We start from the raw sequence: 17,241 nt of genomic DNA on the forward strand, positions 1-17,241 counted from the left end.
ATGGTGCTTTAACTTACGAAAATTTCGAGGTATGGCCACCCTTCCAATACGGATTAATTCCGTAAGTCAAGGCACCACTGTATATGTAGGGGATTGGTTCCAAGCCCCACCCTCACAGACACTGAAAAATCCGAAGGAGTGAATGCAATACATAGTGTTGTCTCTAGCCCTCTCTAATGGCTGGTAAATACACTGTGGTTTTTATTTAATATTTTCTGGTTTTCTGTTCTGGGTGTTTTACTTAATATTTCCAGGAAGCAGCTAAAGGTTCTTACTGTATTTGCCATGATTTAGTAATAGAACATATCTGCAGCTGACCTAAATCCGTTACACACTTAGGGATGTCCTGAACATTTGTCAGTTTTGTTTTTTGGTAATTTTTCTTCTGCTTCCAAAAGATGTGCCAAAATTTAAAGCATAAATATCTTGCATAATTCAAAGTGTGGTTTTAACCTATAAAGCCCTAAGTGACCTGGATGCAATGTATCTCAAAGACGGTGTCTCCCATTATGAGCCTGCTGGGGAGTTAAGATAGTCAGGAGAACCAATTATACCAGAGCACAGGTTGCTGTCCTCTGAAGATGCCGGCCACAGAGAGTGGCGAAATGTTAGGAAGAACAACCTTCAGAACACAGCCAAAGAGCCCAAAAAAACTCACAACAACCAATCAGGAGAGGCCTTTCTCTTTGTCCTGTCACCTTCATAGCTGCACCTGATGGGGACACAGGAGAGGGCCTTCTCTGTTGCTGCTCCCAGACTTTGGAACTCCTTCCCACAAGAGGCCAGCCTGGCCCCATCTTTGCTGTTCACAAGCAGGTGAAGACAAGCAAGCTTTCCCTCAATGACTGGCTACCTGAGTATGATTTTTAGATGGATTTTTATGCATTGCTGCTTTGACTGGGTTTTTAGTACTACCTGTGTTTTCCATTTCTTGGTATGGTTTTTGTTTGTTTCTTTTCAATATTTGCACATTTATTGTTTTTAGCCTTAATATGATCTTTTAATGATGTAAGCTTCCTCTTAATACTCATTGTTCTTAACTTTAAATATTACAATAACTACAAACTTTAAATAATGATGTACACCATCTTGGTATACCCATTGCTTTCAGCTTTAAATATTGTCTTTCAACGATTTAAGCCCCCTCGGGTCCTTTTTTAAGGAGATAAGAGGGGTAAGAATATTTTAAATAAATAAATAAATAAATAAATAAATAAATAAATAAATAAATAAATAAATAAATAAATAAATAAATAAATAAATTCTATATAATAATCCTAAAAGCCAGCTTTAAATACCATCTATAAAGCTCATTTTCTTTCTCATAAAAATAAAAAAGCCGAATTTCTGAGATGATATGAATGTTCCAGGTTCTCAGTAACTGTGAGTAACTATTCTCAGGAACTGTGAATAGGATATTATTTCTGAAAGCAGTGAAAATCCAGAATACCAAGCAATTTTTGTCCTTTGGATGAAGGCCAGGGTGGTTTCTATGATGCTGATAGCAAGCAGTGTATAGAGAGTTTGGAAAGTAACTTTTAAGAAAGAATTACTTCCAGTTATAATACTGAGTTCCAAGAAAAATTAGTTCAGTATCATTATTTATAGCTGAAAAGTACAGCCGTAAAACCATAGTCTCACAATCAAAAACTACTCCACAAGTGAAGTTGTATCCTCCTTAAGTTCAACTGTATTGTAGTTATATTTGCAGCACTGGAATGCAGTTTTGCTTTAGATGTTTACAACAGGAATTAATTACAAGAAACTAATTTTCTGTAACTAATCACTTCCTTATTCTGTATGTATGCAAAACTTATCACTTTGGGAATTGAGTCCTATGGGATCTAGAACCAGAAAACAGACCAGAGCAGAGCTTGGCTGGGAAACAGGAATCTGAGTAAGAATGAGTTTGGGAAACAAGACAGACTTGTCTGCCCTCCAAGTGTTAACCGGGCATGACTCTTGCAGCCAAATTCAGACAAGATCCAGTGTGCCATGGAGATGTGTAATCTTTTCTCTAGGTTATCTAATCCATATTGCCCTTCGAGGTACCTGTAAGAATGAAAACCCCTTGATGATCAGTCTTGTGAACATGCTGCAATAATCTAACAATTAAAGGTCTTATTTATTTATTTATTTATTTATTTATTTATTTATTTATTTATTTATTTATTTATTTATTTATTTATTTATTTATTTATTTATTTATTTATTTATTTATTTATTTATATATCTCCCGCCTATCTAGTCGGTTAAGACCACTCTAGGCAGTCTTCCTTAATCAATCTTTTGTATGTTTTATATGTAAATGACTTCACATTAATTTGGAATTTTGAAGTTTAAATTAGAATTTCAAAGGGCTCCCCCCCCCAATCCAAACTATTGGTATTAGTTAAACAGTACGATCAGTTCCTATGTTACACCCAAGCTTCACATCCAGGTGAAACAAGTCCCAAGGAATTTTTGTCCTTTCTACTAATGTCCATATAAAGATGTTTCTGCTTGTTTCACTTACGGAGGAGGTATTCAGAGCTGTCATGATCATAGTCATTGTCTTCAGGAAAGTGGTTGATTCGGAAACAGTGTCCTTTATATATCCCTGGACAAGAAAAAAACAAAACAAAAAACACACCAATTGAACAGATTGAAGGATGCTTAGGAAAAACCTCTCCTGACCCCACAATCCCTTTACATTCATAGAAATGATAAGGATTTGCTTGGCAATTCTTCAATTTTTAGAAGAGTGGGGGGGGGGGGAGTCAGTCAAGTCAAAGGCTAAACAAAATACTGCCTATGAGGCATTATTACTACTGCAGGTATGGCATAGGGACATGTCCCTACTCCATAAATCTATGTTTATCCCCTTTGTGCTAGTGAGAATGAAAATACAGGAGTTGTTTTCTCCTTGCTGGATGAAACTGTAGAGTTTTGAGCAACTCTCTGCATTTTGAGACCTCTTATGGAAAAATCTGGGGGAGTTGTTCGCACAAAAAGCAAAGTTTTTAATAAAAGGTGGGTTCCCTCCCCCTACATTAAATCTCTCCCTCTCCCTCCCTCCCTCCCTCCCTCTCCCCCCCTCTCTCAGAAACACTTTCCCACTAAATCTGTGGTTGCCAGGAAAAGAACCCTTCTTTTCACTCTCCTTCAGGTGTGGAAAATTTCCCAGCACGGCCATTTTTTCATTGGGTATGATTAAAAACATGAGTGTTCATTACATCCTTAGGATGGGGAGTGAGTAATCATCCAGGCATTCTCAAAATTCAACTCCAGTCTTCTCTCACCATTGTCTATCCTAGCTGAGGCTGTTAGAGCTGCACTTTAGCCACACTGATGTTGAATTACGGTACCCCTCCATGCTGCTGTGCTGAGTACTTACTGGTTATCTTTTCCAGCATGATTAGTTTCATCTTTTAAAAAAATCCATTGGTCACAATGGCATGCTCAATGAGTCCCCATACAAGATTAGAGAGGCAAACTGGCATATCTCTTACATAGATTGTCATATTTTTTGTGACAAATCTTCCACGCCACAAGTAAGAGATAAAAAAAACTTCAAAGTAGTCCCAGCAGGTGCCCTTTGAATGAAAGCAATTACACATCTTTCTTCAGCATTCCCTCTCACTTCCCCAATTTCCCTCCCAGTGGCTTTCTTTGAAATTTCTCCTGTCTCCTCCTATGGTTCCCACTAAGCTGTTGATTCTTCTTGACCCTTTATCACAGTGATCAGGTTGGAGGGTGCAGACACTGAGAACGTTGTAGCATGCCTTGCTGTCTGTAGGAAGAAAAGCACTTCTAAACTATGAATAAATACAGTGGTGCCTTGCTAGACAGTTACCCCGCATGACAGTTTTTTCGCTAGACATTGACTTTTTGCAACTGCTATAGCAATTCGCAAAACAGTGATTCCTACGGGGGAATTTCGCTGGACAATGTTTGGTCCCTGCTTCACAAACCGATTTTCGCTAGACGACAATTTTGACAGCTCCCCCCGCGCTCGCAAAACAGGTGTCTTTGGGACCTAAGCATCGCAAGACAGCGATTTAAACAGCTGGTCGGTGGTTCGCAAAGCGGTTTTCCTATGGCCGATCTTCGCTAGACAACGACGATTCTTCCCCATTGGAACGCATTAAACAGGTTTCAATGCATTCCAATGGGGAAATACTTTTCACTAGACAATGATTTCGCTAAACGGCGATTTCAGTGGAACGGATTATCATCGTCTAGTGAGGCACCACTGGAAACGACAGAAATGGACCTAGGACAAGAAAGCTGAAATGGTGGGCCCATTTGATCCATTTTTACGCCCCTCTTCGTGTCCACTGATGCGTCCCATGCCTGACTGCAAGGGTGTGGTTGGGAGGGTGCTTTCATTTCCCAGGGGTTGTCTACTGGATATGAAAATAACACGGAGTCCATCCGGCAAACTGAGACCTCCAGCAGAATATGTTTCAGGGGAAAGCATTCCATAGTTGACTCAGCACAGTCCAGAAGAACTGATGGCAGCAACTTAAGGCTGAGATGGGAAACATGAGTCACTGCAAACAGTAGTCTGTGGTCCAAAAATACATTTACTAACAGGTTCTTAGGCAGTGAAACAGGGGTGGGGACCCTCAGGCCCTAGAGGTGAGAGTTCCCATTTGGGTTTCCCCTGATGATGGCCACATCCCCTTCCCCATGACACCAGTGCTTGGTGCTTTCCCAGCTTTTGTATGGATTTTACACCTGTTTTAGAAAACTAAAATCCTTCTCTTTAGCTTTGACCCCCTTTGCCTTTGGCCCTGCCCACCACTGGAATGCAGCCCTCGGTAACTTTTCTGAAATTGAATCCAACCCCTGGGAAGGAAAGAAAGTTCTTTACGCTTGCTCTAAAATAAACCGGCAGGAAATCTGGGCAGGCACAGAGGCTCAGGAGAAACAGGATGAGGATTACCACGGCTATCCCCCAGAATCTATCATGTGCTCTTCAGTCGCTATTTGGGTTTCGTACATAATATGGAACATCCAGGTGTGAAATACCTTATCTTTTAGAAATTCTGAAAACACGTTTTAAGGTGCAAATCCAGAATTCCAGTTCATCCTGTTTCCATGTGTCAACTGCTTCTTCAGCAGACTTCAAGCTGCAACAATGCCCAGCTTTTCTTCAAAGTGAGCTATTTTATACATGTGTGTGCGCGCTTCGGGTTTTCAGCCCCAGCTTAAGAAACCTTGAACTCAATCACAGCTCTGACTGCCTTAGAAAGATTCTAGGCACACACGGACAGGATATAACTGTGGATTTACTTTACTGCTAGTAATAATAGTTTGCAAGGCGCTAATAATCCAGGGGATTTCCAAATTCCTTTGTGGGCTTGCTAAAAGCTGTCTGTGACTGACATGCAGCTACTCTTTAACAGTGGTGCTGCCAGGGATTATTCACTGGAGCTGTGCTTCTTGAACACAATGCTTAGCAAATACGACCAACCAACAGTGGACCCTCTACTTACGGAATTAATCCGTATTGGAATGGTGGTTGCAAGTCGAAAAGTCTGTAGGTCGAATCTCCATTGACCTACAATGCATTGAAAACCGATTAATCCCATAACTGGCAGTTTTTATTCTATTTTTGTTCCATTTTGGTTTTTTTCTGGTCTGTAAGTCGATTCTCCAGCTGCAAGTCGAATCTAAATTTTGTGGTCAGAGAAGTCTGTAACTCGAAAAGTCTGTAAGTCGAGCCGTCTGTAAGTCGAAGGTCCACTGTAACATCACAGCCACTGTGGAGAAGACAGTTCACCACAGAAGGCCATTAATTGTAGCAAGGGTAGCACAAGCAAAGAGTGAGGGTCATATCTAAGGATAGATTTCTTTGGAAAGATGCTCCATCTCCCCTAGCTGGTGGAAGACATGTTTGCCATAGCACACGATTCTCCTCAACTCCCTATTCCACATTTAGCCTGCTTTGTTTGGGTATAGCAGGGGAAAGTAAACATACACTTAGTTTGCTAGTTTGACTGCTGAGGAGCTACTGTTTCAATAGCAGCAGTCAAAAGCTGCTTAACCCCACAATACTTCTCCCATAAGTGACTATGGCATTTGAGAAGTTCCAGTCCAAAGAAACATTTTTTGCATTCTCTCTTTCCAGGATGTGGCAGGATCTAAAGTCATGATCTCCACTTGTGCTGCTGGGTGTCAGTTATTTTTTATTTATTTAATTTATTTAATTTATTTATATTTTTATCCCATCCAACTAGTAGCAAGGCCATTACTCTGGGCGGCAAAGAAATTGAAGGAACACAATATAAACAGTGAGACTAATAGTAAAATTCACATGAAACAACATGCAGAAAACATAACTTCTAAAAATAAAATAACCACAGGGTACAGTAACAATAGGCAGTGGAACAAGGTAAGTTCACAGGCACAAAAAGGAAAAACCAAGTACTCAAGTTAATTTGGGTAAGACCATAAAAGGCTTGTGAAAATAGCTGGGTTTTAATTTGTCTCTTAAAATCAAGGAGAGATGGGGCCAGTCCCACCTCTGATGGGCGTTCCAGATTAAATATGGATATTTCACCTTTAGGGATAAAGAGAAGTCTGTCCTCTAAAGTGTTGCTAGTCTTGTTGATCTGAGGTTCTCTGTTTGTCTTCGGCTTCTTCTCCACTTTGTTTTGCTTAGTTTAAATATCAAACCAGTTTGAATCCTATTGACGTTTATGTAAGCTTTACACAATTTGCCGTGGCTAACTGTGGCTGATTAACAAGATGCTGAAGATCATTGAATGTGTGGCCAGGAATGCAACTGAGTTGTGTCCCAGTGCAATTCCCAGTTCACTTCAATTAGTTGCAATTTAAGCAAAACTTGCACCGACACCAACAGGATCCTAGTCAGTATAGTTTAGAGCAAAAGAACTGTTCAAGCAACAGTTTCTGGATTCCTGTAATAGGAAAACAGTACTACCAAGGAGAAACCAACCTACCAACCAGTCAGCCAACCAACCATATAACTAACCAACCAAACAAACAATTAAGGTCAGTGAAGTAATGATAATATTTTTACAGTGAAATTCTATAATTATAATTCTGTAATTCAGATGTAACTACTTTTTCATTATGTGCTGGATTCCCAGTACAACTGGGGGTGTTATTTCCCTGGGATGGAGAAGGAACGTTTGCAGAGAATATATATAAGATGTTTTATAGGTGGCATATAACTCTACAAAAGCTATCAAAGATTTATGCAGATGTATCAAATGTTTACTGGAATTGTGAAGCACACGAGGGAAATTTTTATCATATGTGGTGGACTTGTAGAGTAGCAAAGCAATTTTGGATGGGTGTATATACTTTGTTACAAATTAAGGTTCCACTAACCCCAGAACTGCTTCTATTGAGTATTATTGTTGTTGTTTAGTTGTTCAGTCGTGTCTGACTCTTCATGACCCCATGGACCAGAGCACACCTGTCCTCCACTGCTTCCTGGAGTTGGGTCAAATTCATGTTGGTAGCTTCGGTGACACTGTCCAACCATCTCGTCCTCTGTCGTTTTCTTCTCCTCTTGCCTTTACACTTTCCCAACATCAGGGTCTTTTCCAGGGAGTCTTCTCTTCTCATGAGATGACCAAAGTACTGAAGCCTCAGCTTCAGGATCTGTCCTTCCAGAGAGTACTCAGGGTTGATTTCCTTCAAAATGGATGGGTTTGTTCTCCTTGCAGTCCAGGGGACTCTCAAGAGTCTCCTCCACCACCACAATTCAAAAGCATCAATTCTTGGGTGGTCAGCCTTCTTTATGGTCCAGCTCTCACTTTCATACATCGCTACTGGAAGAATCATAGCTTTGAATATGCGGACATTTGTCTCTGTTTTTTAAGATGCTGTCTAGGTTTGTCATCGCTTTCCTCCCAAGAAGCAGGAGACTTTTAATTTCGTAGCTGCTGTCACCATCTGCAGAGATCATGGAGCCCAAGAAGGTAAAATCTGTCACTGCCTGCAAATCTTCCCCTTCTATTTGCCAGGAGGTGATGGGACCAGTGGTCATGATCCTAGTTTTTTTGATGTTGAGCTTCAGACCATTTTTGCGCTCTCCTCTTTCACCCTCATTAAGAGGTTCTTTAAATCCTCCTCACTTTCTGCCATCAGAGTGGTATCATCTGCACATCTGAGGTTGTTGATATTTCTTCTGGCCATCTTAATTCCAGAATCATCCAGTCCTGTCTTTCGCAAGATGCATTCTGCATATACTGTAAGTTAAAGAAGCAGGGAGACAATATACAGCCTTGTACGTACTCCTTTCCCAATTTTGAACCAATCAGTTGTTCCATATCCAGTTCTAACTGTTGCTTCCTGTCCCACATATAGATTTCTCAGGAGATAGATAAAGTGGTCAGGCACTCCCATTTCTTTAAGGACTTGCCATAGTTTGCTATGGTCCACACAGTCAAAGGATTTTGCATAGTCAATGAAGCAGAAGTAGATATTTTTCTGGAACTCTCTGGCTTTCTCCATAATCCAGCGCAAGTTAGCAATTTGGTCTCTAGTTCCTCTAGTTGTGTATTCTTTGCTCATAACTTTTGGATAGCTTTGTTTCCATCCTTGCTAATCTCATTTGAAGGTGTATTGTCCCTCTCCTGCTGTTCTCCATGACGGGCTTTAATTCAGGTGTCTAGCTTGAGTGTCAGTTTTGAGAGAGTCTGTCAGAAGATATTTAATCCTATCATTACAATGTAAGTCATGTGTCACCAGCTGATACAGGTTGTCACACAGACTGCATCGAGAAGAGCTGTGATCAGGGGGAAGTCAGCTATTATGGGGTGGGTGTTAAAATATATAATTGTGCAAGCCAGCACATCAGTTAATTAATTGATTTATATACTGCCCTATTAGTGCAATGCTCTATTCTGGGCAGTTTACATCATGATCAAACACAGCAATCAATAAAATGAAAATAGACACAAAGAATAATACAAAACTCCAAGAGGTGTAGTTTGCAAATTAAATGCAGAACATGAGGTATAATGAAAAACCAGACAGGTTTACAGTGAAAACCCTCTCTGAAAAGCAATGTTTTCGGGGTCCTCTTAAACATTGGGACGGAGGGGATCATATATATATACTCATGCTTGATCTATTGTTTGTGTGTAAACTCTCAAAAATTTCAAGAGTGGGGTGGGAGGGGAAAAGAAGAATGAGAAGAGAAGGAGGTAACGTCAGGAGGTAAAGCACATATTGATCCAGCTGGGAGGATTTGAAAGCTAGTGGATGCTGAGCAAGCTGGAAACAAAGTTGAAAGGGGCCCCTTTCTGGCAATCTGAAAAAAAATAATCTTTAAATGTTTCCTTTCCAATTCAGTCTGAGAGAGAAGCAGGATGAGAAATAGTTCCGGGTGGTCCTTCACCTGCAGCTCTCGGTTAGCTCATCTCCTGAGATTATCAGTCTGATCAATTGCTTGTGAAGGAAGAAGGTTGGCAGGGAAGGGACTTACATCCTGCAGATGCTGGTGGGAGGTGTAAATTGTAGGAACTGTCCGTGGGTGAATGGCAGTGAGGAGAATGGTAAGCATTTTAGGGTTATTCAGCCACTATCCTTGCTGGTGGGGCATGACTTCAAATGTAATGATAGCACTAAGTATCTTCCTCATTTCCGCTATTTAACTGCATGTCCAATAAGTACCAGCCTCATGTATACTTCCTGTTTTGACTATACAAAGGGAGCTACTTTTTGGAAATGCTCCCTCCCTCTGGCTACTATTTTATTCCCCAATGCAAACTCTTCACAACCTATTCTATACTTCAGGACTGGGTGGCCTTGAAGAATAGAATATTATTGGACTCCCATTCCCTTCAGTAACAGCCTGCCCGAACAATGGTAAACAGTGATGAGAGTGTCTATATCCTGCTGTCATAGTTTCAACCATTCTACCCATCTCCACTGAGGGCCCTCAGTTCTCATTGAGATATTTGGGAGGCTCCTTCCACTTTTTGCCCTTAAAGGGTTTTTTTGTACATTTCTGCAAAGCCGGCTGATCCTCCATTTTGAACATAGTTGGTGCCTTTTTGACCAACTAAGGGACAGTGCTACAGTCTGAACAACCGAAACAGAAGAAACAAGTGGTCTCTGGAACAACGTGTTGCAGTATGGTGTGGTTCAGTGTAGCTTGTCACACTTCTAGGTGTAGTATGTCATTTGGGGTGATCTTTGCATTGACATGCAAGGATCAGCCACACCCTACCTCAAAGAACCCTGGCTAGCATGAACTAGATTGATTTTCTTTCTCTTTAAAGGGAAAGAATAACAAAAACAAGTTATCTTCCTGCATCTTCCTCCATACTTTGTTAAAGCCATTTAACGATCTTGAGAAAGGGAAAGCTTCCTTCCTGCTCCCCTACAGAGGGCAAAAGAATTAAAGCTTTCCATTTCTTTCTCATTTTTGATGACGACATAGCTCATCAGAAAATGACAAAAAAAAAATGAGTACAGCATCTCTCTGACTAAGCCCACTACAGTAACTTCTGTCTCCATTTTTATACCTTTACATTTCCGCTTCTGGACTCTTCCATTTCAGGAAAAAACAAAGTAAAAGTAAAAATAAAACAAATAAAAAAGACAAACATGTGGTGATAACTTAAAGGCTTACTGCTATATTTTAATGAGCTTTAACAGTTAGTCTTTATTTATTTATTTATTTATTTATTTATTTATTTATTTATTTATTTATTTATTTCACTTATATCCCGCCTATCTAGTCGGATCAGGACCACTCTAGGCGGCTAACAATCATTTAAGGTGTAACCTTAAATTTAAGGTGTAACCACATTTTTGCCTTTTTTTTGCTCTTTAATTTTAATTTTAATTTTGTTTCTCCCTCTAATGCTTGCACATACTAACATGGTTACCTCTTCTATAACCAGAACTATGAAATGAATTCTTCTGGACAGTCTTCCAATCAGGCACTGAGCTCCCCCAAATATTCATTAAGATAACAGTGGTTTCTGCTCCCTCCTTTCCCTCAGACGAAACTATTTTTTTTCTAATTAGCTCAGTACCAGGGAATGAACCAGCTTTACGTTTAAGATTGCTCTCAAACCCATAAGCTACAAGTATTTCTCCCTTCCAGTTATTGGTGGACATTATTATGCCCCCAGTTCAGCCATTTCATTCCAGACACTGACTACAAAGCCAGAATTTTCCAAAAGACCACCAGAGTCCATGATCCCTCAATTTCCTAATCTCTTGATAGATGGATTCTAAGCTTCTGAGTTCTGAACCAGGATTTGGAGCAGATTTGTTGGAAACATCAGACAGCTTTTTCTATATTATTGAAAAATAATTGGTTATTCGGGCACTGGGCAGTTGGTTTTGGGAGTATCAGCCTAACAGCATCTGAGCATTCAAGTAACATCTGAGCCCATAATCCAGGAAATAAGTGAGCCATGATCATAATTTACCTCATACCAAGGGAGAAAATGGAAACAAAGCTTATGACAGACCACAGTTGCCAAAAGCTACAAGCAAGGAGAGAACTGCCATCACTGTTAACTCAGCCTACCCTTGGAAGCAACAGGATACAAATAACTTCTTAAACAGCTACACCCAGTTGGTAGTTCCAACTAGAATAAACACTTTGAATAAATAGAAGTACATCTCATCTGTTGAGTTGATATGCTTTAGTTGGGACTAGCAATTGGATTTAGTCTTCATTATTTCTTCTTCCCAGTAACAAAAATATAACTATGGTATAGAGTATTTACTTTTCAGAGCTATTTGTCATTGATTTATGATTTAAAAGAACTATTAAATGATTCTGTGTCATCAGTACGCTTGGTCACCTATCTGGAATCATCACTCCCTTTCCTCTGACTCCCAAAGTTGCATCCCCACCCTAACCCCTTTTAAAAGAACGTAGGAGAGTTTTAAAAGCCTTTGAAGGCTTGACAAGGGAACTGCTAAAATCATAATAATACAAATCATGGTGCACACTTTCCTTTTTGTTGTTGTTGTTGTTGCTTAGTCGTTAAGTCATGGCCGACTCTTTGTGACCCCATGGACCAGAGAGCACGCCAGGCCCTCCTGTCTTCCACTGCCTCCTGGAGTTGGGTCAAAATCATGTTGGTTGCTTCGATGACACTGTCCAGCCATCTCATCCTCTGTTGTCCCCTTCTCCTCTTGCCTTCACTCTTTCCCAGCATCAGGATCTTTTCCAGGGAGTCTTCTCTTCTCATGAGATGGCCAAAGTATTGGAGCCTCAGCTTCAGGATCTGTCCTTCCAGTGAGCACTCAGGGTTGATTTCCTTCAAAATGGATAGGTTTGTTCTCTTTGCAGTCCAGGGGACTCTCAGGAGCCTCCTCCAGCACCACAATTCAAAAACATCAATTCTTCAGCAGTCAGCCTTCTTTATGGTCCAGCTCTCACTTCCATACATCACTACTGGAAAAACCATAGCTTTGACTATGCGGACCTTTGTTGGCAAGGTGATGTCTCTGCTTTTTAAGATGCTGTCAAGGTTTGTCATTGCTTTCCTCCCAAGAAGCAGGCATCTTTTAATTTCGTGGCTGCTGTCTCCATCTGCAGTGATCATGGAGCCCAAGAAAGTAAAATCTGCCACTGCCTCCATATCTTCCCCTTCCATTTCCCAGGAGGTGATGGGACCAGTGGCCATGATCTTAGTTTTTTTGATGTTGAGTTTAAGACCATTTTTTTGTGCTCTCCTCTTTCACCCTCATTAAGAGGTTCATTAATTCCTCTTCACTTTCTGCCATCAGAGTGGTATCATCTGCATATCAGAGGTTCTGGCAATCTTAATTCCAGTTTGGGATTCATCCAGTCCAGCATTTCACATGATGTATTAATGTTCCTTTTTATATAAAGTCAATAATCTTATTACATGCAGTGAGTGTTGACTGGTTAATTTACAGAAACCACAGTTTCATGAGACATATCCAAGAAACTGAACCCATGCAGGGTGGAAAGCAAAGTCTTTGCAGCAAACAGCATGAATAGATTTCATTGCCAGTAAGCCTTTTTTTTTTTTTTTGAGATATAAGGAAAGCTTCAGTAAGACCCAGATTTGTACACCGCCTGAAAGCAGCCAAAGATAACAATGAATACAAAATGGAGTAGGTCACACATGAAAGGGGCCACTTCATATACGAGATCACACATTCTTCACTTAAGAATGTTAGAAAGAGCAAAAACTGGATGGATATAATATCATGCTTCTTTCTCCTCTTCAGATGCAAAGAAGTAGTAACAGTTTGCAAGAGCTGGTTTCACTAGCAAAAGAAGGCAAAGATTGCAGCTCCTCTATCTCATGATAACTGACAGACACTGTACTTCTTCTGGCTACATTATTAGAAGAACTATGGCAGCCATCTAGTCGTCAAGGAACATCTACATGTCATTTGCATTTTAAAAAGTATCCTTTTATGACAAATATTTCTGAAGGTTCTGAATTGCTGGATTAATCTGTATAGGTATTGCTTGCATCGCTTTCAGGGAGTTTTGCAGTACTGTTGGTAACCATGCTCTCAGGGCTGAGTTGATGGGCATTTATCCTATGGTTTGGTCTGGGTTGGGGATGGGCTGGTTCTCTCTTTTTCCCAGCAATCACATTACCTATGTGCCATCTGAAACAGCCTGACTCTGATGGATGCCTACTAGAGATGGGGCATTCATATACGAATATGAATATCCCTGCACAGGTGGCGATAATGAGGGTCCAGCCCCCTGGGGCCGGATGGTCCACTCACCAATCCACCTCTACTGCAGACAGGGCAATTCTTCCAATGGCTCTGCAGATTGCGATCTGCGAGCCACTATTCAACCGTGCAGCGAGGTTTGTCCTCCTGCCTCCTGTCAGGAGTGGCTAACCAATCACGATCTGCGAAGCCATTAGAAGAATCGCGGCGTCCGCAGCAGATCGGTGAGTGAATCATCTGGCCCCATGGGGCTGGACCCTTGTTATCGCCAACTGTGCAGGGATATTTGTATACGAATACCCCCATCTCTCATGCCTACCTGCATCTTTTTGGATTCCTATCAGGAGCTACTCTTTTTTTATGTGGGTAGGACTGCTCCATTTTGCTTGGGTTTCAACATGCATGACCACTGGGATCGAAGCAAAGCAGATGGCTTAAGCCACCCCTTTGCTTAAGCTGTTTAACAATCTTGAGAAATGGAAAGCTTTCTTCCCACTCCCTTGTGCAGAGAAAAGGAGAGGAAGTCTCCCATTTCTTTTAAATCATTGCTAATGCATCAGCGGTGTTTGGTTTTTTTAGTCATTTCAATGCTAGCTTTTTTTATTTTCTTGTATGTTTGCTCTGTATTGAGCCTGTCTCAAGCTTTTAATGGATTATTTGGTCCAAAACCTTTTTTACTGTCTTTGCAACTGTTGAGACTGTTTTTCAACATTTTCAGCTCTTTTTCATCTTTTCACTATTTTTAATAAAATATAAAATTTACGTACACAGTTGTTTGACTTTTTGGATTAAGAGGGTTTGTGACATTTAAAACAAGGCCTTGTCCTGACCACATACTGGGAACCTGTATGTTTTGTGGACATGGTGCCATTTCAACCTTGCAAGTTGGTGGAAGGGTCAAAGCACTTAACTTTGTGGATTTGAGGTACTGCTTAGTTGGGTAAGACTAAAGTGGTGGGCAAATGAATTTCCCTAGCCATCATCATATTTGGCCCAACTGGTTTCACCCATTCCAGAAAAACTGACAGAACACCTCCTCCTGACAAGATCTACCCAAACTACCTGGTTTTCCAAGGTGAGGTGGTTGAGAACACTGACCCTGAGAGAGGCCCGAAAAGAGAAGACTAGAAATTGGGCCTTCTTGGCAGTTGGTCTCCACCTCTGGAACAACTTCCTGCCTGCCATCTTCACTCGGAACCTTCAAACGATCTCTTAAGACATGGCTGTTCAGACAGGCTTTTTCAGAGATTAGATCGCGATAAGGCAGTGGCAATCTCAACACTTATTTCTGTTTCACCATCTTGCCTGTTAAAGTAATTTTTGTTTTTGTTTTTATTTATGTCTTCCTGTTGTTTTGGTTATTATGATGCAATATTGCAATTTTGATCTTGATTTTGATTTTTGTGTAACTATTATGTCTGATTTTTTTAAAAAAGTGTTGCTGCTGTTGTTTTTTGTTTTATTTTATTATATTGTAAACTGCCCAGAGTGGCCTTGCAGCAAGATGGGTAGTATAAAAGTTAAACAAACAAACAAACAAACAAACAAACAAACAAATAACCATGGTAGTGTGGCTGAATGGTTAGAGTGGACTTCCTTGAATGTGGTGATCCTCGACACCGACCATCTCTTATCTTTCCTTTTCTCCATTTCCCCCTTCGTAAACGTTGGAATTCAGGTCCCAAACTGCCTGACCTGCCTTGTCCATGTCTAATTCTGGAATGTTCCCTCCTGAGATCTTTTATTTCCTCAGATCTATCACATCTCCACACAGGGTGTGGGAAGCAAGTCTTTTCTCATTTTCTCGAATGAATTGTTCTTAAGAGCTCTTTCTGCAGCCCAGCCTCACTGACAGAAACTGTTTTATCTTCATGCCTGTCCTGTTTTGCCTCACATCATTTTTTTAAAAACCACATACTTCAAACACTCTTTAACACCTTGCATTGACTTTGTCCATGCTGGTTGTATTGGAGGAGGATGGCATGGAACCCTTCACGATGCCTCTTGATTTGAGTACAGGCTATGGCTGCCTATCTTTTTCTTCTTCTCTTCTTCAGGACCCCAAATTGTAAATTAGCTGATGCTAGCATGGGGTAATCGCTTTTACATTTGTACAAGTAGTGTTCTTTGCTAGGAGCGCTTCTCTGTCAGTCTACCTGCTCCGTCTGAACGTATTGTTCCTCTCTGTTGGTTTTTTCCCTTCCCACAAACACGATTTCGCTGCCTGAGGCCAGAGCCTACGTGACCTGTCTTACTCTGAGTGAACACGGGTGATTCACCAAGTGGCAACTTGTCACAGCAGACAAACAGTGTTATAGACAGCTGGTTGTCTGTACAAGGGAGGAGCAGATTGCCTTCCCCCACCCACAGCTTGCCTCAGATTGGCTTGGGAAAAAAGCAGAAGCATGTTGGAGAAGTGCAATGTCTGTAGCCCTGAGAAAAACTCCACGTCCCAAGAGGCAAAGAGAATTTTAAGCCTGCTGTGATATGTCATAGAAAGGCAGGACTCTCTCCTTTGCTCTTTCTGAGGCTGGTAGCCCACTGTTGGCTGGTAAGATATAAAAGGAGATACTGAAGAGGACAGGAGGCACTGCAGTGGACAAATATGGGACTACTTTTCTTAGTTGGGTAAGATTAGTTAAATTCCTCTGCTCCCCTCTTCTTTGAAGTAAGCATCATGAACCCCCAGACCATAGAAATACAAGTTACACTAATCTTGTAATTATTCACTTGTGTGATACTGTAGATGGTTCTGTTGGAGACTTCATACCAGGCTATCCAGGACAATCATCCCATTTGGCAATGTCAGAGGGTACATGGAATTGCCAAACGATAAATGGTCATTGCATTCCTTCTCGGACAACCTTAAAAATGTATTAATGCCAAAGTTACTCCTAAGCACAGGAAAGGCTGCCTCCACGTTGCATGCATTGCCTTATAAGGAAGAATCTTTGGCATCAAGTGAATGCAGTTCCCAGTTTATAAGCTAATATGTTTCCAAAACGTAACAACGAATGGCTGAAACAAAAAAAGAAAGCTACAGTTGTATTCAGAACCATGATTTTAGTATGCAATATAAAATGGAACACCGTTTCCTCCAGACATTGCATTTCTCCGAACTGCTTTGATGTGTAACTTCCGCAGTCAATAAACAGCAACAGGCTAAGATTTTACAGGTATCCACTTTGAAATAAGATCCATTTTCTGTGCTAAGTCTGCAGCAACAAAAGCAATGGCAGGAGAGAGCACAAGCTTTCAAGACTAGTTTTTAAGGTCCCTCAAACCTCCTTGCTATTTTCACTTGGGAAATGTCCAACTGAAGTAAGTGAGACTATCTTCAGAGTACACATGCATGGGATTCAGCTCCATGTCTGGATTTGGTTAACTTGATTTTCACATTCCTAAGAAGCCTTTCTTTTTCCTTAAGGTTTTTTTCCCCCAACCCTGCCTTCTGAACAGTACCATTTCTGATATCTGACTTGTCTCGTTTGTTCCTTTGCTTGGAAACAAATTATGGTTTGCCTGTGAAATCATGATATTTACAATACTCTTGATCATTTACCAATACCCCCC

The 17,241-nt window shown here is 40.7% G+C and overlaps 1 protein-coding gene across 1 annotated transcript in view; it reads right to left on the reverse strand.

Moving 5' to 3' along the window:
- Positions 1-17,241, reverse strand: part of CACNG4 (calcium voltage-gated channel auxiliary subunit gamma 4) — a 110,738-nt gene that overhangs the window by 22,675 nt on the left and 70,822 nt on the right. The window contains exon 2 of the mRNA XM_072991025.2: positions 2,516-2,599. Coding sequence (XP_072847126.1) covers positions 2,516-2,599 — 84 coding nt within the window. The remainder of the gene's footprint in view (positions 1-2,515; positions 2,600-17,241) is intronic.

Source organism: Pogona vitticeps, chromosome 2 (assembly GCF_051106095.1).
Source record: "Pogona vitticeps strain Pit_001003342236 chromosome 2, PviZW2.1, whole genome shotgun sequence".
In the NCBI taxonomy this organism is placed as follows: domain Eukaryota; kingdom Metazoa; phylum Chordata; class Lepidosauria; order Squamata; family Agamidae; genus Pogona; species Pogona vitticeps.